The 24,071-nt window shown below is 39.7% G+C and overlaps 2 protein-coding genes across 3 annotated transcripts in view; one reads left to right on the top strand and one right to left on the bottom strand.

The window, feature by feature from the left end:
• Positions 1–439: 439 nt before the first annotated feature.
• On the bottom strand, positions 440–14,601 carry scimp (SLP adaptor and CSK interacting membrane protein). Its single transcript, XM_030747299.1, has 5 exons — positions 14,576–14,601; positions 13,750–13,880; positions 8,428–8,476; positions 3,822–3,898; positions 440–1,082 (listed from the first exon to the last, which is right to left on the bottom strand). The coding sequence occupies exons 2-5, from the start codon at positions 13,865–13,867 to the stop codon at positions 628–630; spliced, it is 699 nt and encodes a 232-aa protein (XP_030603159.1). The 5' UTR covers positions 13,868–13,880; positions 14,576–14,601; the 3' UTR covers positions 440–627.
• Positions 14,602–15,281: 680 nt separating this feature from the next.
• Positions 15,282–24,071, top strand: part of rabep1 (rabaptin, RAB GTPase binding effector protein 1) — a 54,931-nt gene continuing 46,141 nt past the window's right edge. For both annotated transcript variants that reach the window (XM_030746498.1, XM_030746497.1), the window contains exons 1-3: positions 15,282–15,641; positions 22,806–22,934; positions 23,276–23,479. In XM_030746498.1, coding sequence (XP_030602358.1) covers positions 15,596–15,641; positions 22,806–22,934; positions 23,276–23,479 — 379 coding nt within the window. In that variant the 5' untranslated portion in view covers positions 15,282–15,595. The remainder of the gene's footprint in view (positions 15,642–22,805; positions 22,935–23,275; positions 23,480–24,071) is intronic.

Raw genomic sequence — 24,071 nt, 5'->3', positions numbered from 1 at the left:
CAAGAACAAACATGAAAATAATACACTCAAAATCTTCATGTTTAAAATTAATGATCTTGGTTTCTTCTGAAGTTTAACTCTTTGAAAACTGTCAGAAAATCAGAATTAGACTTACTGAACAAAACTTAAAAGCATCAAAGTTTAAATGGTTTACACACAAAGAAATATCGATTGAATGGTTTCATGTGTAGTTTGCAAACCAGATATGGTCCTAATCTGGGTCCCTGTGCAAGTCACTGCTTGTCAATATATTCAGTAAAAAAAATGTAATAAAAAGTAGTTAGTAAAAATATTCAGATGAAAAGAAAATATTTTGGGGGTATATATGTATATATATATATATATATATATATATATATATATATATATATATATATATATATATATATATATATATATATATATATAAGATATCAATATATATAAGAATCAACCCTCTTGAAGATCAAATCAGTTGTCTCAACACTACTCAGCAGATTTCAGCGTCTTCAGTACTACAGTTATCTTCATTTTTTAATGAATGTTATAAAAAAAATACAGACAACAAAAGAAATCTGCAGTAAGTAAAATCTCTGCTCAGCAGAATTCAGGAACATCAAAAGTGTCTTGTCTTGTTCTGTTGGGGTCTTATCCCACGTCATCGTAGTCCTCCTCATCCCTGTCTTCACCCCCAATGTCATCGTAGTCTTCTGTGGAGGTGTTGTCTCCTGCTTGAGCATCACCGTCCACCTTTACATACTGATCGTCCGTGCACTCCTCATAGTCGTTCTCCTCAGCCAGGTTCTCGTAGCTTTGGGCCTCCAAAACACAACCATTCATACTTTCATAGGGTGGAGGAGGAGGAAAGATCACCTCTTCCTCCATCTTCACATAATCGGGTGGGTCTGTGCTCTCCTCATAGTCGTGAATGTCCTCTTCATAGTCGTGATTACTCTCTTCGTAATCGTGATTGCTCTCCTCGTAGTCGTGGGTGCTCTCCTCGTGGTCGCTTACGTTCTGCCGGCAGTTGCCTACGTTGTCCCCGTGCCCACGGATGCTCTGGCCTACCTGCTCCTCAGCCAGGTTCTCATAGCTTTGGGTTTCTGAAACAGAAAATTTCATATTTAGAGTTAGGGGGAATTTCTTGTTACTGCTGCAGCACGTAAAAGTAGTTGGTCGGTAAAAGACTGTGACACTTCGGTTCACTGGTCCAATACAACTGGCTGATAATGCACACTGTGTTTCTAGAACTGGTAGAAGTAGATTTCTGGTATGCATCAATGCAAAGCTGAAGCTCACCACAGGGGGCAGAGAAAGAACAAAGACTGGATATAAAAGATTACCTACTGCTCTCTTGATCTCATCTGAGACCTGTGATTGTCCAATATCTTCTTTCATTGATAGAGTTTCTAAAGCCTGAAAACAGAGCTCAGATGACATCATAGGATGTCACCTCTTCACCAAATCAGCCACAGCTGAACTGATAAAAGGCCTGGATCAGTGGCAGTATAAAAGATTGACGGAGCTTCTGGGTCTAAAAGGTGATACAAATGTACAAGTGCCTTAAACCTCCATTGTTTCTGATTGCCAACAGGGGGCGACTCCTCTGACTGCAAGAATTAGTTTGAAGAAGAAGAGGTTTATGGGAAAAATGATTCACTGCTCCTTTCACCTCTTAGTGAAGCAGATCCTATAATATTAGAGAGGAAACTCCAACAATCTGATGATGCCCTATAAATAAGCACTTGGTGAGGAGGAAGAGAGGAGGAAGAACTCCCCTTTAACAGGAAGAGACCCCCAACAGAAGCAGACTCGGGGAGGCGGAGTGATCTGCTGCAACCAGAGAGAGGATAAAAGTTAATAACCTGCAGTGGTGGCAAAAAAAACACCTATAGAATTAAAATAGGTAAGTGTAGGAAACTTGTTCAGTACATCATGTCAAGTCCCCCAGCAGCCTGAGGCTAAAACACTGTAACTAATGCCCCAGTTATTCCCAAAGAGGTATACAGTAGTGTGCACTGAAAACCTCCTTGTGAGGCTGTTTCAGTCACCTGGAAAACCTGTCTCCAAACACTCTCCAACCTCTCACTGAACAGTAGTGAATCCTGAAAAAGTGTGATGCATACTGAAAATGGAGACCATTAGCCTTCAAGGTAAAAGATGTGCCTTACTGCTGCAACCAATATAGCAGCAACCTCTAGCATCCATTGTATGAATACCAGAGGAATTCATATAATATATGAATTAATATAATAAATATATTATATATTAAATATATTATCAAGTCTGGCTTGCTGATAATTATGTTTACCTTTCTCATGTTGGCTTGCTAGTGATAATTTTAAGCTGCATCAGCTAACCTCTTGGTTATTGCTAACTGAATGCTCAGACAAGGTGATTGGTCAGTTGCAGTGTTGCTCCTGGACCGACACTAATTAAGATGCAGGAACAACACCAACAAAGGGATCATTCATCACATCCAGATGGTGAAAAGATTCACCTCGACATTTCATAACAGGACTTCACTAACCAACGATGCCACAGTGACTACATCCATCTTTTATACTGTCTGTGGTTTTAACTAGTGACGCTCTTCTGGCTGAAAATGACCAAAGCTGAGCAAAGCTGGCGACAGCATCAGCAGGTTTGTTTGGTTTGGGGGATAAAAAACAAAACAAAACAAAACAAAAACCACGAAGTTCCATGAGTTTAACGCTTTCAAACCCCAAACCAACTACATCAAAAATTGGTTCACACCAAGGAATGGGTGTCCTCTGGCACACACTGAGTAATATACAGTACTGGTGAGTGTGTCCAAACTACTGTAGTGTAGAAGAGCTCCCTTTTAGGTCAGGACTCTGCAGTCTATTTACACCTACAGGCTGGTGGCCACTCCTTCAGTGATGAGGATGTGTATATCCTCGACAGGGAGGAACGCTGGTTTGAGTGGGAAGTCAAAGAGGCCGTTTACATGAAAAGGGAACAACCATCGCTGAACCAAGGAGGTGGTTTTAGAGTCTTCACCAACTCTCTGTGACTGGTACTCATGGCCGCTGAGCAATGGTGATGGCAATTAGCATATTAACATGAAACTGAACTCATTGCCTATTGTTAGTCAAAGGTGCTGGTTTCAGTCGTTATGCAAATGTGCTGTTTATAAGGTTTGGGAAATCTGCAGTCAGCTGAAGATGAGTGATGAAACATTTGACTGAAATGCTGCGTTCAGATGAACAGAATCAACTTCCTGAGCTAAAGAAGCTGTATTTGTTTATGGAGAAAACTCTCTGGTGACTGCTCAGTTTTCAGGTGTTCACATCACACACAGAAGTAACTCTTCCATCTGGGGAAATGCAAATGTAACGCAAACCAATCTGTGTCTTAATTTTTGTCAGTTATAGACTCAGCTTAACATCTTGAGCTTTTTATTTGTTTTCTGAAGTGCGCAGGCAGCCGGAGCTCCCGTGTATCCCTGCATGGTTTGTGGCACAGTTACGGTTGCTGTTATAGAGCCAAAAATGTTCTTCGTTTTGGTCTGATTTGTAAAATAACCGGCACTTTTCTTATTTTACCAAAACAGGCAACATAAACACCTCCTAGTCAGTTTGAAACCTCAGCTTGGATTAAAATATGTGGTTCTGTCTTGGATCTGAGTCATTTGCATCAAAAGGTTACTGCCGTTTAAACTGTCTAACACACACTGGCCTTTAGAATGTGGGTTATGGTCAGATGGCAAGTTGGATGAGGTTTTAATTTCAGTGATCTGAAAGTGAGAGAAGGAAGTGTGGTTTTTAAAGTGGAGGAGTAATTTATGGGAGTCACTGAGACATCCAGTAAAGCCTTGCCTGCTGTGAGAAACTGTGTCCGTGGAGGCAGAGGAGGAATGCCTGCTTCAGTGTTTCTGTCCTGGTATTTGTTGCTCCTGAAAATTTTCAGAAAAGAAAAAAATGTTAAGTGAGGAAGATCTGCATTAAAGAATTGTTGCAATGTCTGAATCTGGATGTGAGCATAGTGTAAGGTCTGCATACAAGCTTACTTTTGTACAGTAGACATGTTTAAGCTATATGGCCCCTTACAAATTAAATATATGAGGAAAAGTTGGAAAATATGAACAAAAAAGACAAATTTTTCCCATTTGTTTAACTGGATAAAAAAAAAAATGCCTCATAGCTCATTGATTATGACAATAGCAATATTGTTAATGTTCTTCGTTTAGATGTGGGGTGAAATGTACAGGTTGGCATGTGGAAAAGGAGGGAAAATTGAGTAAATAACATAAAGAACTGGAGTTTCTAAATGAAACTTCCAGAGTTATCTGATAACTAATGTTTATATGGTTGGTCCACTCTGTGTGAAGTGTGAATAAACAGAACCAATCATGTGAAAATTTGGTTGTATGGGGTAACACCCAACGTTAGTTCATGAATTCACAGCCTCTAATCTGTTGATTTGTGGTTTTGGACATTAAGTTTTCCACTGAACGTGATTTTACATCCTTCTGTGGAAAAGCCAGCGGCTGCTGGTTTAAGAGATCCTTGATGGTTTGTGGTAGAGTTGCAATTTACAGCTTATAGTTGCCATCACAGAGCCAAGAGAGTTCTTTGTTTTGGACTTATTTGTGAATTAACCAGCACTTTTGTGGTTTGGATCAAATCAGATTTGTGCCCATGTGGACTGAATTAATTTTTTTCCTCTTCGAAGTGGCAAAAAAAGTTGGGGGGTTTGTGGGTCTCATACCAGAGTCCCACGTTTGAAATATACATGTCACAAATTTTTGTACTCATTTTATTATTTTTAATATTATTTATTTTGTTTGATTCTCCCCATTCCCTTTCCCTCAAAAGGCTTTGCCTTTTGCCAGGCCACAGTTGTAAATAAGAAATTGCTTTTATTCTGTTTGCCTGGTTAAATAAAGGTTTAAATTAAAAATGTTAAATAAATATGATAATTGGTTAGGTTTAGGCATTAAAAATGCCTTTCTTAACTTTACCTAATAAACCTACTTAGAAAATGATCATTGTTTGGGTTACAATAGAGTGGATAACAGTTCTTTTAAAACTCTGGTTTGTCTGCATTAAATACACTACAATGCCAAAAGTCTGCCTTCACGCCCATATAAACTTGAGTGACATCCCATTCTTAATCCATAGGGTTTAATATGATATTGGCCCACCCTTTGCAGCTATAACAGCTTCAACTCTTCTGGGAAGGCTTCCCAGAAGGTTTAGGAGTGTTTATGGGAATTTTTGACCATTCTTCCAGAAGCACATTTGTAAGGTCGGACACTGATTTTGGACAAGAAGGTCTGGCTCACAGTCTCCGCTCTAATTCATCCCAAAGGTGTTCTATGGGGTTGAGGTCAAGACTCTGTGCAGGCCAGTCAAGTTCTTCCACACCAAACTCACTCGTCCATGTCTTTATAGAGCTGCTTTGTGCACTGGTGTGCAGTCATGTTGGAACAGGAAGGGGCCATCCCCAAACTGTTCCCACAAAGTTGGGAGCATCAAATTGTCCCAAATGTCTTGGTGTGCCGAAGCATTAAGAGTTCCTTTCACTGGAACTAAGGGGCTGAGCCCAACTCCTGAAAAACACCCCCGCACCATAATCTACCCTCCACCAAACTTTACTCTTGGCACAATGCAGTCAGACAACCGTTCAGGTACTGTTCACCTGGCAACCGCCAAAGCCAGACTCATCCATTGGATTGCCAGATGGAGAAATGTGATTCATCACTCCAGAGAACACGTTTCCACTGCTTTAGAGTGCAGCTGCTCGGCCATAGAAACCCATTCCATGAAGCAGGCCACATGGGGTGGCTGTAGCTCAGTAGGTAGAGCAGGTCACCTACTGATCGGAAGGTCAGCGGTTCGATTCCTGGCTACTCCAGGCTACATGCCAATGTATCCTTGGGCAAGATACTTAACCCCAAGTTGCTCTCCGACCATCCTGTCGGAGTATGAATGTGTGTGAATGCTAGTTAATTAAAAGCACTTAGCTTAGTATAAACATGGAAGTGCTTGTATGAATGTGAGTGCATGGGTAAATGTAAACATGTTGTGTAAGCGCTTTGAGTGCTCTGACTGAGTAGAAAAGCGCTATATAAGAGCTAGTCCATTACCATGAAGTTTGGAGGTCTGTAGCGATTGACTCTACAGGAAGTTGGTGACCAGCATCTGCTGACCCCGCTCTGATCTTATGTGGCCTACCACTTCATGGCTGAGTTGCTGTCATTCACAATCACGTCAAATTTGTTATAATACCACTAACAGTGTCATGATCCTCGATCCTTATGACCCAGCATTTTTTGTTTGTGCTTAGTTTTTGAATTGTGTTTACCTTTTCTGTACTTCTTATGTTGTGTTATTGGTCATGTTTTGATTTCTTGTATCCCTGTGTTTCTCGGTGTGCAGTGTCTAGTCTGTGTCTTTGTTTTTTGTCTGACTTCCTGTTTTATTTTGATAGTCTTCTGGTCCCTGTGTGTTGTGTTCTGTTTTGCTTCCCCTTTTTCATTAGTGTTATTTGGTTCACCTGTGTTCCCACCTGTTTCCACACCCCTCATCAGCCCTCTTGTATTTAAGTCCTGTGTTTCCTCTGCTTGTTGTTGCATCCTCATCATTGTTTTGGTCTGTGTTGAGGTCTGTGCTGCTGTGTGCCACCTGTCCTGGATTCTTGTTTTGGTTCATGTCTAGTTTTTTGTCAAGTCAAGTTTTGTATTTCTGAGTTTGCTGCCGCTGTTCTGTCCACTTTTGGCAATATAGTGTATGTGCTGCAGACATAAATACTGAGGTTTTGCAGACACATGACCACTAACCATGTGGCATTAACTATTACTGACATGTGAAATCCCCTTACTGTGTGAGAAAATGCGTGTTGGCTAAAACCTCCTTGTGATTGCTTTGGTTCAGACCCGTCTACAAACGCTGTCCAGTTACTCTTTGAGATGTAGTGAAACTGAAAATGCAACACAGAAATGGAGACTGTTTGCCTTAAAAGTAAAAACTGCGCCTTTTGAAAGATGTTGGTTGCAATGCGGAGGTACAGCTTTTACTTTGAAGGCGAACTCTTTCCATTTCTGATTTTGTGTTGCGCTTAGCAAGTGTTTGCAGATAAACTTGAAAAATTACAGGCAACTGTGGTAACCTGCTAAAAATTTCAAGTTTTGCTATAAGACCGGACTGTTATGCTAACATTACATTTGGTCATAATTTGGTAAGTTTGTAACATTACTGGCTTTGTAACAAAAGACTTTGTAAAAACATTATAGAACAACATAGATGTCATATATAATGCTAAAATACGTATGTTATGTTGGGGTAATATTATACTGTGTTATCAAATATAATGTAAGATTTGTAGAACGTAAGTAAAGCATATCCTCAATGTTATTTAGTAGCAGTGCTACAACGGGGCCCTGGTTACGTTCTGGATTACGCAACATGAAATTTTAAGCACATGTAAGAGACCAGCAGAGGATGTTAATGCTACAGAGTATAAACCAAACATAAATTGGTTTATATTCTGTGGTTAACACTATGCTACCCCAACCAAATTTGTTCAGAGGAAAATCTTTGTTCAGTGATTTTAATGTTTTGTCAAACATCACCTCTGAAACTCACTAAGGCTAAACAGATAAAAACTATAAGGTTAAGGTTAAAACCTTGTGGATTTATATCAGTTTATAGCAGCCTCATCCTGGATGTGTCAGACCACTACAGCCCACAGAGTGACTGATGGGGGTAGTTCTGCTAACGTCACTATCGTCAACACGTTTCCTGGTATGTGCGGCCATATTTTGTTGTGATTTCTTATTCACAGAAATATTAAAGCAGTTACATTTCAGTAGGAAATCATGTTTGAGTGTTTGCTGTTGCCATAGTGTTAATATTCTGTCTGTGTTTTAGTCACGGCCTACAGTCAACATTGGTATGGTTGGCTATGTAGAGTGAATTTAAACACACAAATTTAAGATTTAAGAAAAGTCCAGGGGCACCCAGGTGGGTCAGTAGTGGAGCAGGCGACCACATGTATATGCCGCATTATGATACGGGCGGCGCGGGTTTGAATCCCGGACTGTTGCTAATTTGCCCATGTGTCTTCCTCTATATCTTTCCCCCATTTCCTGTCTCTATACTGCCAATAAAAGCTGCTGTGGCCAAAAAAAAATAAAAAATCCAAATAAAGCACTTTAATTGGTTAGCTTAGCATAGAGAATGAAAATGAGGGAAATAGCTGTCATTCTGATAAAAGTTATGTTTATTAATAAACATAAAAAATGTATTTATTAGCGACGTTTGCTTTTTAAAGCTTCTGGATGCTTTGGACGGAGCATCATTATAAATCTCCATGTGCTGAATCCAGCTGACTTTTAGCAATAAAGACAAAAAAAAAAAAAATGTAAATCTTTAAGTGCATTTGCTGTTAAAATATGATTAATATAAATTTATGTATTACTCAGTTCTGAAGCTGTGTTCCTTTTTAAGCCGTGCGATTCTGTGTTTGCCTGTGGGGAAAAAAAGAGAGAAAATTCAGTTAATTTAAGCTCAAGAAGGAAAAAATATTGTGTTCTTTGTGTTTTGTGACCAAAAGACCATTTCAGTGAGTTCATTAACAGCTCAACAGGAACAGATCTGCATTATGAGGACAATATGAATAGGATAAAGTGGAAGAAAATGTGCTTTCAGGTACATTAAAAACATCTAAAAAAACCATATTTGAATGCAAATTGATAAACAAACAGTAGTGATGCCTACAAAATGCACACTATCCTTTTGTCTCATATGCTTTTACCTGTAATTATTATTTGTTTATATTTTATTTGCACTTTGTATTCAGGCTCATATGTTAAACCAGCATGAAGCCCCGCTGTGTGGTGATGCAGCCCCATTTCCCCACAGGGATAATTAAAGTTTCATCTAAGCTAATCAGATCCGGTTGCCCCTAATAATAGTAATTCATACAATTATAATAGTTTTTCTTCTGATTTGCCCTGAACCCCTCAGAGTAATATACTTTAGCAGCTACAGTGTGCCTTAGTTTAGTTTCTCTTCCCTTTCCGGCCTCTGGTTTGAGATGAACATGTGCATGTTCTGATTTGGCAGTAGAAAAAGGGGTAGTTAAATTAAAAATGAAACTTGGGTCTGCTGCTCATTTCACTTTGCTCTAACGTTTGCTTGAATACGAAGGCGCGGTAAGCAAGTGGCATGAATCGGTCCTGTGTGTCGTGTGTGCTGGTTTCTCTTTTATACTGCTGCTCTTCCTCAGAGGGGTCTTTTATTTCCATAACAGTTTGAAGCCCAGCAAAGGAAGAAATACACATATATGAAAGGATCAACAAAATAAGAACAGACCTGTGTAGTAAAACTGTGTAGTAAAATTATTTTTTTCCTTCTTTTTAAGATCATTTATCATCCCAATCTGATTTATCCTCAGGGGCCCCATAAAAATACCAAGCAACAAATCTGCAAAATATATATATGAATTCATACACAATTACACATAATTTACAGGGACATTATCACTTCTGTATCATGTCTGTATACATTTACTGGGTTTTTGTACAGAAAAAAATCAGGTTCTTCCAGCCAGATCTTTATATAATTGTCTCTGCAGTTATAATGTTTCTGTATGAGACGCTACTTCAGACTCTGCTCCCTTGTTACATTTAAACAGAACAATATCGGGTCACAGGACTTTCTAACATTAGCTGGAACTTAGAAAACTGGATTTAAATACTTTGCTGTCTATAACTGGAGAGAGCTACAGAATACTATTTCTCTCATTTCTGATTTTTTGAGACTAAATTTTGTAATTTGAATAATATTATACTGTGACACCTACAGACAGGTGATAGTATACTGCTGACAGCACCAAAAACCTGTCTTAGAAGTGTTTTTACAGTGCTGTGCACAGGAAACCAACAGTATACAAGAAAACGAGACACAGGTGAAAACAATCAGCTCAGTCCCACAGGCAGGAAACGTAACTAACACAGGAAGCAAAAGAAAAGTGAACACAGAGATAAGAAGGCTCAAGGCAGAGGAATACAAGATGAGACAGAGGGAGGGAAGAACACACAGTCAAACACACAGGAGGAAACTTCTGCTCCCTTTAGGGGTCATGACCACAGATCATCTTCCTCCATTTCACCCTATCCCTGGTTCCTCTGTCACACCATATCTCTGCTTGTACTCCTTCACTACATCCACTCGTCTTCTCCGTGGGCTTCTCCTTTTCCCAGCAGCTCTATCTTCAACACCCTTTATCCAGTATGTCCACTATCCCTCCTCTGCACAGGTGCAAACCACCTCAAGCTGAGCTGTCTCTCTCTCATGTACTCATTTCTAATCTTGGCCATTCTCGTCAATCCCAATGAAAATCTTCAACTCTGCCACCTCCAGCTCAGCTTCCTGTCTCTTCGTTAGTGCCACAGTCTCCAAATCTTAAATCATAGCTCTGACTGCTGACCTGTCCAGGATCCACCCTGCCTCTTGCCCCGTCACAGCTGAAACAGACTTCAGCTTACCTCGCGACCTCCAAGGCAGTTTAGAATATTTTATTGTTACTTTTAATGAAGTACACAAATACATTTCGTACCCTTCTGTTATACTTTGTTACAGGGTCCGTGTCTCTCTCCCCAGTGCTTTGCCCGGCTCGCTGTGAGAAGTTGTTGGTTTCTGCTTGTATCTTTTGGGGACTTGTTATTTTTCAACCTGATTTGCTTTTGTTTGTGGAAGTCCTGCTGCATTCATCACTTCACATTGTTAAAGTGTGAAGAAGCCATGCCCTGCATGCGCACCACGAACTGTAAACGCTGTCCTCAAGCTGCATTTTGTGCGATTCTGTTGAGTCGCATCTGAAAATGAACGGCTTTAACTTTAACTTCCATAAACTCTGACCACAGTTTTCTCTGTTTTTCTGAAGGTGTCAAATTGTGGCCTGTCATGTGTTTACTCATAAAGCCTAAAAATCCCAAACTTACTTCACAGTCTGCGCAGTACATGACTCATGAACGGTTAAAGGAACTTTATGAACGTCTCTGCCGTGACAGATGCATGACAGGTACACAACAGATGACCTGAAGTACAGCGTGTACAGGGACAGAAACGGGGATGCTTTGGCTGCTTAGAGCATGCCAAACAAATTTGATTCTCACCCACAGGAGACTGAGGCTGGCACAGCTTCAGAGGTGGAATATTAAAAATGTCAAACCACTCCAATAAAAAACAAACAGTCATGTAAAAGATAGAAAACCTTTACAGCTAGCTTGACCAAATCACGAGAGGCCTCAGATTTGACTAAAAACAACTAAAAAGAAGTAGGTGGTTTAAAATTGTCAGTGGTAGCAGGTTCTTATGTGGGAAGGCAGATTTTTCCAGAAGCTGGGAATAATAACAGCAAACCGCAAAGAAGAGGGAACTCAGAGAACCTGCTGGGATGATAACCCCAAAATACAGTTTGTAATGTACCGTGTGGCTAATCCATGATTATTTTTTATTTATTTTTTTGCATTTTCAAATCTATTAACTTCACAGTTAGCCAGTGCAGCTGAGCTAAAAGGGGGAGTGATGAGCTGTCTGCTCTTACTACGAGTTAAGAGTCGAGCAGAGGCGTTTTGAATGAGTGGAAGTTTTTCACTATTTTTAAGTTTGTAACTCGCTTGGTTAAAACTCCTCATCACAGACAGGTCACAGTCACAGTTTTATAGTTTTGTCAGACTTGTGTTGGTGTTGAGAGGGATGAAATACCTTATTACTTATTAGAAATACCAAAGTATATTTACAGTAAAAAAAAACAACCATACACACACTTAAAGTATTAGAAGTAAAAGTATTCTCTAGCTTTTTTCTAATTATTGATGAGTACTTTAATGTTGCAAATGGTAAAGCTGGAGTTCATTATAACTGCCTGACTTGCTGCTTGTTTGGATTAATAATAATTTATCAAAGTTTATGTTTTTATTGGATTTTTCACTGATTATATGAATCTGAAAATAAGCTGTAAAATAAATTGAAACTATAAGATATAAAAGTACAAGTAATTTAAAATTGTACTTAAGTAAATGTACTTTTTTTTTTTTACCTACTTCACACCTCAGAAATAACTACTGAAAAAATACATATTAATTTATACATTTGTATAGTAGTTGCTTTTTCAGGATCCTTCTTTAAAGTAGATCTATTATGCTCATTCCTCATGTTTTTATCTTTGGAATCTACTAGAGTCGCTTTACATGAGTCATAGTTCAAAATAATCCAAGCTTAACTCATTCTGAGGGACCATACAGCCCCTCAGTTATCTGAACTCTTCTCCCTTTAAGACACATTTCCTCTGATTGGTTGCCCGTCATAAACAGAAGGCACTTGTGGGGCTTCTGTGCTCACAGCAGTGCCTATTAGAATACATTACATGGGCAAAGATACAGGGCTACCTGCACATTACACCGACTGGAGCAGCTCAGCCATGGAAACCCATGCATGAAGGTCCCAGTACACACTTTTGTGTTGATGTTAAAACCAGAGGAAGTTATGAATTCTGCAGATGTTGAGTCAGCTGCCCGCTGGTGACTTTTACACGCTACGTGCTTCAACACTCTAACTTTATGCGGTCTGCTGCTTTGTGGCTGAGTTGATGAGGCTCCTGAATGCTTCCACTTTGTAATAATACCACTTACAGCTGATTGTGGAATATCTGTGAGGGAAGAAACCTCACAAACTGACTTGTTGCAAAGATGGCCTCCTATTACAGTGCTATGCTCAACTTCACTGAGCTCCATATAGCGTATCTCCTCTGACTGACATCACACCACCTCAAGACTCACATATTTCCTCCTGAGAACTAAGGGGAAAAAATCTTTCAGTGTAACTGTTTTTTGTGACCACTACAGAGGATGTAAGGTCTCAGGAGGTGTGTGTGTGTGTGTGTGTGTAAACATATTTAGAGCACTTTATGCCCAGATTAAATTTCTTGAAATATCACGAGTGTTGGAAATACTGAGGTCATATTTCCAAGTGTCTAAACTTCACACTTGCAGGATTTATTTTTAAAATCATTTTCTGAACATTTTATTTTGCTATATGTTGATCTAAATTTTGCCCCAAGTAAATATCCACACTCGGGAGCAGAGCCAAGGCCACCACAGAAAAAAGTTTGAAGTCTTGTCACCTCTCAATCGATCCAGCACCGCAGATGTGAGGGGGAGACGTACTGTTACAGCACACGCTTTTTAATTGTTACCTTGTGAGCTTTATCAACAACTAAAATAAGAATAACAAGCAACCATTCCAGTTGTTTAAACATACTGAAGGTCTCATTAAAATCTTAACATATGTGGCTTAAAATAGCAGTCATTCCTACAAAAGCAAATAGGAGTGACCAAAATATTGGACTATTTGACCTACAGAGTATATGCAGAAAAAAACACACCAGCAGTTTCAGCCTGTCCCACCTTAAAAAACTGTCTCCAACACTGTTCACACAACCTGGAATATAATCCCAGTGGACAAATACTGGTGCTGAAATGGACTTTATCTCTACAATCTAAAATGAAAACACCTTACGTTCTCTTCAGCTCTCAGACACTTGTTGCATAATGTTTTGTCATGTCTCTTGTCAAGCGATTGTCATGTTCTCATTGCAACATTTCTGATGTAAGAAGAGGAAGAGAATAAACGTGTGCGATAACAAGAAAAAGGAGTAAAAATGTGTTTTGCTGGCTTACAAAGGAAGGATTGTCCGGTAACTTGTGGAAGGTGTGCTGCAAAGATTCAAACCTACCTCGTCTGGATACGCACTTGCAGATGAAAAGGAAAATGATGCTGATCACCACAGACATGAAAACCATCCCAAAGACCACCCATAGCCACATGTGCTTGCGTAAAAGATCCATGGGCATGCTGTTTGAAGGACTGAAAAAGAAAAAAGTCACACTTCACAACAAGCAGCACATCTCAGCCGCTGCTTTTCAGTATACACAGAGCTGAGGATCGGAAAGAAGACCATTTACCACTTCCTCTTTTTCTGTGTTGACTCAGTCTTGGGGTTATTTTTATATTAAGATGAGCATTCTGAGAATCAAACAGGCATCTCAGCAGCCTCCAGGGACTCTTCTGAGGAACTCTGCCTCCTGCACTGCCAACCATCAAATTGTGGCAGTTTTTTTCTCACTTCAGACAGCCTTAGCTGAAGTATTTGAGCTACTTAAAGCTTAAGTGAATTGTTTACTTCAGCTAAAAGGACATATTTGTTTGCCTTTATCACTGTGAGCAGAATGATATAAATACTTGTTCTCCAGTTTATCTTTATGCCCGACATCCTCTCTATGCAGCAGCTTCCTGCCAAGTCCCAGTTAGAAATACTGCTGATTCAGAACACAGCCTTGAAAGATAATGTGATATTTAGACATGAAAGCTCATTGAAGTTTACTGTCTGCAGTGACGAGTGACTCCATTAGCTGAAGTCAGGTCCCTTTGTTACCTTTCTCTTATTATATCTTATTATAAATAAGAACTGAATGACTTCTATGACAATAAAATTTAATTAAAAGTATTAAAAGTGCTATTTCACTACATGTCAACTGTCAAATACACAGAGCACGCCTTACCTTTTTTTTTTTTTCCCTCCACAGGCTGGGTTAAAGAAGGGTGGTAGTTTCAGTAAACAGAAGATGAAAGCAGGTGGTGTCTAGATACAACAGGAATCATCGTGTGCTGCATCTTTGCATGCCAATTTCTAATTTTTGTACCTAACCAAAGAAACCTGAAGGCTGAGACTGGACTATCCCCACCCCCTGCCATGCTCCAGTGACCACAACATGTGGGCGTTTGTGTTGGTCTACAAGGATCAGTCATGCATGACAAATCCACACATCTGTGTTAAGACTGTACTTTGAGAAAAAAAAAAAGTTTATTATTTTTAGTTGGGATATGATCTTAGCACATATTTCTGTCACTTTAAAGGGGTTGAAATTAATATTTTAACATGTTTTCCACAAACTAAAGGAAACAATGCCAGTGCCAAGCAGAACACTGGAGTCTTATTTGAGACTCTTGTATTTTCAGTTCCTCTTATAAATCATGACTTTACATCAGTTTATCGTGATGTAATCTTTAGGGAGGTGTTTTCCTGTACAGTTGCACCTTTGCAATAATTGTGATTCATAAGTCCTGTCAATAAATATTGTATCTTTTCTTTTTAGAATTAATTGTTGAAAGCGAGATTTAACGTGGAAAAAAAGCCCTGTTAATCGCTTTTATTTTGAAAGGTCACACAGGAATTGAGCAAGCTAGCGCTATTTGCTAACAGGAAATTTCCTGTTTGGTTTCAAAATATTAGCACGAATACGCTAAGTAGTCGACAAGTGTGAATGTAACTTTCGAAACGAGTAGATATGTGATTATTTGGTCGTATATTTCTTGCTATATTGATTCACATGATGACTCAAAGTAGGCATTTCGGAGCGTTTACGCATTTGGATTTTATTTTGAAAGCTTGACCAGAAATCGCACTCCTGTTTCACGGTCGCTAGCATGACACTAGTTGTGATGTTAGCCTGTTTTCTTGGACGCTCCTAGCTCTTATCCCACCGCCCTGCTAATTACCTCAAGCCCCCCCTCAGGAAACCATGGCCTCGGAGGCCTCGGGATCCCCTCAGTCGTCCGAACATGACGGTAAATGTCTTATGTTTGTGGCAGTTTGTGGTGGGAGTGTTGAGGGGCTTGGAGCAGCGTAGCCAGCGGCGGCCTCTGCATCACTGTCAACATTAGCTAGTTAGCATCCTCAGGGCGACGTGTCACTGGCTCATGCTGGACATTTAACATTGCGTAGCGGCTCACAAATTTGTGGAAAGTCACTGAAGCTCTGTATAGCTCATCATAAGGGCTGTGTGTGACATATCCAGGCTAACGCGGTTGTCTCTTTATTGCCAGCACAACTAGCTGGTTAGCTCTTAGCTCTGGCTAGTCTGACTATTTTGATCTAAAGGTCGGCTCTGGCCTCTGGCAGCCCGGCCCAGCACTGAGAGGGTCAGTCATATGGGTCCCATCGGTCGCCGTGCTGTGTGGTGTGTACTGACTTGCACGGGAGGCTTTTCCTCTGGTTCCCAAGCAGAGGTCCAGAGACCCAGAGGCGGTCTTAAAAGCATCTGGGGTTTTGGGAGCTAAAGTGGGACACCCCCCCCCTTCACAGAAACTGTCAAGAAGCCCAATCCAGGTTCAGAAACTCACGTGCTAAACAAAACAGAATGTCACAACTGTACCTTAAAGTAAACAGATTAAGCCTTATACTTTGTCAGAGGGAATATTACAGACAGGCAGAGGGACACTGAGAGCAGCTCAAAGCCTGACAGTCAGTTACTTATCTACACACACAACATTGGAGAGAAGGATGGGACAGTGTGCTAGTAGTTACAGCTGTTTTTTGCGTAAAGTTCACTCAGTACATAATATTTGCCAGGCTACCACCACATTCTGAAATTGTGAGCACTTAGTGAGGTGTGCAGTAGTAGTGACAGAGAAGAGGAATGAAAGTCAATAGAAGAATGAAAAAATGAGAAGGAGACAGGTGGAAAGGTGAAGCTGCAAGGAGTAGAGGCAGTGACGGTAGATGAGTTCAACCTTCCAAATCAACGGACAGTACACTAGAGAGGTGAAGAAGAGAGTAGAGCCGGTGGAGATGAGTGTCGGGGTGATTTGTGACAGCAAGAGTGGAAGTGTTTGGAAATGTGCAGAGGAGAGATAGCGGAAATATTGGACAAAGAGGAAAAGAGGAAGACCACAGAAAAGATTCATGGATGCAGTGAAGGAGGCCATGTAGAGGGGTTGGTGTGACAGAGGAGGATGCTAGGGACAGAGTGAGATGGAGGGAGATGTGGGGCCCCTTAAAGCGGGGCAGCTAAAAAAACGAAGGTGGTGGCTACTACTACAGTCTGAAATTGTTAGTTAGCATTTTTGATGATAGGAGCAGGGGAACAGTGGAAATTCTTTCAGCAGTGATGACTCATTTAGGAAAAATGTCACTTTATGATGAGTGGATCACCACTACAAATGATGGAAAGGCCCTGCATGTTCGCTGGTGGGTTACAAATGGTAGTGGTGAGAAACAGACTTAATGAAAGGGCTTTGTGAGCGCTATGATTTTTATCTTCATTTATATTAAAATCAGCCAGAGGAAAAGCTGGTGGCTGTTCCTCAGATAGGAGGATAAAATAGGAGGATTTGGATATTTGAAACTCATTGGTGACAGCCTTACCCTCAATTTAAAAACCATAAAACTGAGAAAAGAAGTGAAGAGTGGGGGGGTATTATTGATTCCTGGCACGTCACTTTGGGGCTGTTTGGAGGGCAGGATCTGTTTCACTTGAAACTGGTATGAAATAGTTAAGACTGCCAATATGGGGACCCTTCTGGGGTGACTTCTATCTTGGGGTGACTTTATAGTTTTTACAGGAGCTGGTCCATTGGTGTTGGAAGGATAATGGAAAGTTGTGTAGAAATATATCAGGGCTCAATATAACCAATGGCTCAGTTGACTGGGACCAGCAAAAACTTTTGTTGGTCAAGTTGACTGGCCAGGGCCAGTGATCATGTTTCCACTGATCGATTCACCTGTGAAGCAAACAGGCTGAAATGGACCGTCAGTTAATATTTTTACATTAAATTAACAATTGGACTGTGTGAATAGTTTAAATGTGAAGAAAAGCTCCCATCAGGTTTGTTTTATACAGGACAGCCAAATTAAGAAGAAGCTAAAATGAAAGCCGTCTGTATGCAGAGAAAGTCAGTCTCTCTTTTTGGTGGTGGTACCTGCAGTATCTCAATTATTTTTATTCTGATTTAGATTTTGAATATAAAAGAGTAATATACCGTATTTTTCGGACTATACGTCGCTCCGGAGTATAGGTCGCACCAGCCAAAAATGCATAATAAAGAAGAAAAAACATATATAGGTCGCACTGGACTATAAGTCGCACTTTTTTTTGGGGGGGGGGGGGTTGATAGAATCCGAGACCCAGAGCACAAATTCCATCTTGAACGGCAATTTAAAATAATAATGGATTAAAGAACAGGACGAACACGGTTACACCTACGTTATGCTAACGTAGCACATTCAGCTACATGACGCACAACGAACACGTGTTCGGTATGTTAACGTAACATTAAGTTATTCAGATAACCATAGCATAAAGAACATACTAACAAGTTAACCAAACCATCAATCCATTGAATTCTTCATCCTCGGTGTCACTTCTAAACAATTCCGTACACTCCGTAGACGAAGCGCCGCTTCCTCTTCTGTGTCGCGTTAGTCAGACTCGTCGTCAGCTGCAGTTCCAATTATTCCAGCCTTTCTGAATCCCAACAGGATGGTTTGTCACTGAAGCCCATGTTTTCTTGATCCATCCAATGACTTCCAGGAAAGTTGGGTGGCGCATTCTCCCAGTTGCCGTTAAGCTGTGCTCTCCATCCATCATCCACTGCACCCACAGGTTACGCAAGACTGCCTTAAAGCTGCAGTTCACGGAGATGTCAAGTGGCTGGAGTATTTTGGTTCATGTGTTATAAATGTCACATATACGTCGCTCCGGAGTATAGGTCGCACCCCCAGCCAAACTATGAAAAAAAGTGCGACTTATACTCCGGAAAATACGGTACTAAAAAATAATGCTATATTCTTATAGATTAAGTTAGCATTCTACTGTCATGAACCGGGCTGCACGGCCATGGCAAAAAAAGGAGATGCACAGAAATGCCAAATTAAAAGTTTTTTTTTTTTTTTTTTTTTTTATTTTAAATTAAAGGAACAGTAGCAGAACTCAAACTAACCATGATATGTGTAGTCAGTACAATCAGTTTTATTTTAGAACATATTGTGTCATGTTACCTCGTGTTATTTTCTGAACGGAAACTTAAGCCAAAATGCAGTAGCAGTGTGTGAAAAACTAAGTACACTCCATTTTTCAATAGCTTGCATAACAACTTTTAGCAGCAATAACATGAAATAATTGTTTTCGGTCTGACTAATCATTCTGTCACTTTGCTGTGGAGGTACTTTTGTCCACTCATCCTTACAATGTTGCATTTATTTAATAATAATTGAAGTTTGCGGGCATTAATTTATGCACAGTTCTTGTAAGGTCCCAGCACAGCGTTTCGGTGTGAGGACTGGACTTTGACAGAGCGCTTGCAGCACCTTGATTCTTTTCTTTTCCTGCCAATCTGCTGTAGATTTGCTGCTGTCTTTTGTCCTGTTGCATGACCCAAGTTTGGCCACGCTTTATCTTTCAGACAGATGGCCAAACATTTAACTACAGGATGCTTTCAGATATAGAGGGGGGTTTGTCGTCCTGTGGTTGCAAAACAAGCCAGAATCATCACACCTCCACCGCTGTGTTTGACAGTTGGTATGAGGTGTTTGTTCTGATGTGCTGTGTTTGTTTGTCTCCAAACATGCTGCCATGCACTATTGTCAAACATTTCCACTTTGGTCTCGTTGTCTAAACGTCATGGCTTCAGAAGTCTTGTGGTTTGTTGATGCAACTTTGCGAATCTTATTCTTTTTAGAGAGAAGAGGCGTTCTCCTGGAAACCCTTCCAAACAAACCACACTCGCTCAGTGGTTTTCATGTCATTATTGTCATGAACTCTAACATTCAACTTGCTAATTGAGGCTTGCTTCTGCATTTTGGCTTAGTTTTAGTTTAAAAAATAAAAAGTAATAGTTCGGGTTTGAGTCCGACTCAGGACTCTCTGCTGTGTGTCTTTCCCCACTCTCTCCCCACGTTCCTGTCTAAATCTTAAGTGTTTTATCAAATAAAGCCCCCCTCCCAAGATAACAAAAGTTTAAAAAAAGCTGCAGCTGCTGTGAGATAGAGCCATATTGTGAGTCATATTTGCATCAAAATGAACTGGTGTTACTGTTATATTGGTTAATTACTGACTTTGTTTATGTGGTGAGTCATGTGGTTTTTGTGGCTGCCCGATGTGAAGAGAGCAGAGGGTCAGTTTTTACTTGAATACCAAAGACGGAAAGGTCACACACATTTTGAGCTGAGGTAAAGTGTGAGAAAAAGGAGCTTAAACATATGCTGTGCATAAATACAACAGGAAATTGTGAGTATGTGGTGACCGAATTACTGTTCCCGTTTGTTTAGCTGTCATGTGAATGTGGTGGAGTTGAGCTGAACTGTCCCGCTGCTTGTAAATGTTTCCGTTTGGCTGTCTGCCTTTTTGGATTTTATCTGGATCGCTCCAGTTTTAAATAAGAGATGAAGAAGTAGGAAAATGTAGGGGAAACCTGTGACTGATTGTGTTTGTTGACAGGAGATTTTTATACTTGTCTTTTTGTGTGGCCTGCCATAGAGTTGAGCCCGACCGATATATCGATGGGGCCGATTTATCAGCAGATATCAATATCAACATACTAAATAAATATGTAAGGATAAAGAAGAGATGGGAGAAACACAGTTTAACTGTGTGTTGATGTTGAGCATTGATGTTGCATAGTTTGTTCACTAGACAGCACTCTGCAACTTGCCACAAACAACAACCAGCTGATCAAAGCAGAGCATAAACAAGTAATCTAGCAATCCAGAAAAATATCAAATGTAACAAATTTTTAAATGACCAAATATTGGTATCAGTCTTAAAAATCCTATATTGGTCAGGCTTTAGAATACAGCAGCTTACAGTTCATTTGTTTTTAATTTTTATAATGCAAGAATAAAACTTAAATTTGTATCTTAAGTTATAGAAATACTTTGTTAAACATGTTTGTGGTTTTCACAGTAAAAAAAATCTTAACTTTTTTCTAACTCATATTTTATATTTTCTGTGTTAACACTTGTTAAAATTTAAAAAAAAACAACAAAAAAACAGTACGGCCACACATTTGAGGTTGTGCTGAAAAACTCCAAACAAGGCAAGGTAAACAGTTTGTAAGGTGAAATATAAAGGTTAATTCTGAAGTAGTCAAAACATGGCCAATTATACCCTAGAGGCCACATAGGGCAAAATTAAAAAAAAAGAAAATCGTATCTTCCTCAAAACCTGTCGGATTCATCTGATATTCAGCACACAGTTCTGGAGTGCCAAGAACTAATGCCAAACCAAATGCCATCTGGATCTGAACCAGATTCTGGATTTGCAGGCTGCTTGAATTTAACATGGGAAACTCCGTTTAACAGAGATTTTTTGGCATATCTCAGCTGAAAAAATACACATCATCCTCATTTGTTGCAGTAAGAAGCATATCACTGTTGTCCATGGACATTTAACATTTGATTGGGATATGATCCGAATACGTGAATATATGACGCAACTTTTGACTCTACCAGTCCAATCACTCACTCCCCTGGTTATCACCCACCGGATAAAAAAAGCAAAAAATGAAAATGACCATAAAATGAAAGTTATTTTAGTTTACTTTTCAAACCTTGGAAAATTATGTGCTTGGACAACAGGACCTGTGTGTTATCTCTGTAATTCAGTTTGTAGAGTTCAAATCAGCTAAACCGATCTGTCAGGGCTGGGGTTTGTTGTGCCTGGCACCACTTCTTGTTTTTCTTTTTATGCTGTATTGAGTTTACCCAACAAATATTGCCTAAGTTTTATTTATTTACATTTTTATTTTGTATGTGCATTTATGTTGATAAATCTCCTTGAAGGGCTTTCATGGAGAAAAGGAAATAGGAAAATCAAAGACTGGATAAAAGTAAAAAATTTGAAACCAGGGGTGTCAGTCATGAGAACCGGTCCAGCAGAGGGTTAAACGGATGGTTTTTCACAGTGTGAAACATGCAGCAAAATCTTAAATATTGTAACATTTTCAGTAAAATCACTACCTAACGTTAGCGTTTGATGTGGGGCTGAAATGTTAAAAACAGTCATTAAATGTGATCGTTTACCTGCACGAAAGGCTGATGAACAACTAATGCAACATAAACTTATTCTTTCTCAGTCTGCGCATTTTTATTGGAGCTACTAAATCTCACTCTAATGGTTCTTTAAAAAAATGGTATAAGACACTATTTAGCTGACTGTTCACAGCCCTGTGTTAAGTGGCCATAAGTGGACTTTACTCTGATTTTAAAGGAGTCACGAGCTGAAATGCTTTAAAAGCACCAATACAATGAAGGTTAAGTAACTTTAATCTGAAAAGAGGAAAACCCACGTGAGAGCTCTTACATCAAGAAATTAATCTGAAGCTGTTTTCATGTTTAATCGATTTAAAATGATTTTTTTTTTTTGTTCAAGTAAAAATAAGAAATGGTGTCCAGTTTAAGCTTTTTTGCAGATTTGCTACTTTTCTGATAACAAATTATTTCATTGTTAATTATTTAATTTCTGTATTGCTATGTGGAGAGATTTGGGAGATTGTAATTAGTACGTTCTGTACTGTTATGTGACATCAGTGACAGTGAATTGTTCAGTTTATTAAATAATCAGAAGATGATTATATGTAACAGTTACATGAAATTAGGACTGAACGTGAGAAGGAATTCAAGGATTATTCAGTGTACTTATTAGTTTTATTAAAAGGGGTATATTTAATCACTAAAGTGAAAGATGTTCCTCATTATTCCTAAGAACCAGGTCTTCAGATTTATCTGAAAAACGTTGATATCAATTTGTGTTCATGTAATTTTAAGGACTGTTTACTTTTATTCAGCCTCTGATTTGAGACCTTGTTAATGAGCTAAATGATGTAATGAATGAATGTTGATTTTGATTGTTGATTGCCTTTTGATTTGAAGGATTTTTAAACTACATGTAATCAGCAGTTGATTAATTAAAGCCCCGTGATTTTTGCCCCCCCCCCCCCCCAATTATCATCCAGAGGTGCTCCAGCAGCGTGTGGCAGCTCTGGAGCAGGAGAGGGCCGAGTTCATCAAACTCAAGCAGCAGCTGGAGGCCGAGTTCAACCAGAAGCGGGCCAAATTCAAAGAGCTTTACCTCTCCAAGGAAGGTACGGATGGTCATGAAACTGAACAAACTGTCTGTTTGAATGAAACTTGTGTATGTTGAGGTTCAATACTGAAGACTGATTTACTGCTAGCAGAGAGCTGGCAGAGCGGGGTATTAATTTAAATTCCACACAGAGACTAAACTGGACCTGTAAATAGTTTCAAGGCTCATATGGTAGAAGGAGGACTTGTTTTTAAATGATATAAACATATTTTATGCATAATAACCTCTGCTGAATGAAGTTTTGGGGATCAGGAAGAAAGTCTAAAATACACAAGTTTTTTTTATACTTTTATATTTTCTCTCCTCCCATCATGCATTTCATTTCTCACCCCACTCCAGAGGAGCTGAAGAGGCAGACGGCGGCACTGGGGGACGCCAACTCCGAGCTCAACTCTGTCCAGGCCCAGCTGGCTCAGGCCCAGGCCGAGATAGAGACCATCAAAGCCGTGGCCACCGTGTCAGAAAACACCAAACAGGAAGCCATCGACCAGGTCCGCAGCCAATGGCAGGAGGAGGTGGCGTCCCTGCAGGCCATCATGAAAGGTAAACTGATGCTGTATAAGCTCTATTCCTAATATCATGGAATCGTCATGGAAAAAGTCCTTTCAATGCTGGATCCCCTTTAGCACTTTAAGATTTTTATTCAGCGGGGGATTAAATTAGATTTAAAGCACTATATAAATTATATATTTTCTAATGTGTCCATTAAAATCAAACCTTACCTAATTTAGAGTTGCTTGATTTCACCTTCAAAGTCATCTTCATGTCCAGATGGCTTTCAGTGCAGCTGCTATCTCTCCGGAAGTCCATTTGGTGTTGTGCAATCTGGAATTTTAGATAAGATAAGATAAAACTTTATTGGCATTACACATACAACATACATTGTACGTATAATGAAATTTTGTTCAGAACAACCATCCAGAAAACAGATAAGACTAACATAGGGAGATGGGTGTCCTCAGCCGCAGCCACACTGGCGCCGCCGGTACAGTCAGTTCCCAGAAAAAGAAAACAACACACATCATGGGGTAGTTAGGTTTAAAAAAGTCATCTGGTACGCTGCTCAAAATGAGCACCATACCAGGGTCCAAAAAACCACCTTAACAAAGCATATTTGCCCATTTAAAGCCAGGAT

Source organism: Archocentrus centrarchus, chromosome 14, assembly GCF_007364275.1.
Source record: "Archocentrus centrarchus isolate MPI-CPG fArcCen1 chromosome 14, fArcCen1, whole genome shotgun sequence".
NCBI lineage: Eukaryota > Metazoa > Chordata > Actinopteri > Cichliformes > Cichlidae > Archocentrus > Archocentrus centrarchus.
This window is presented reverse-complemented; position numbering and strand designations above follow the sequence as displayed.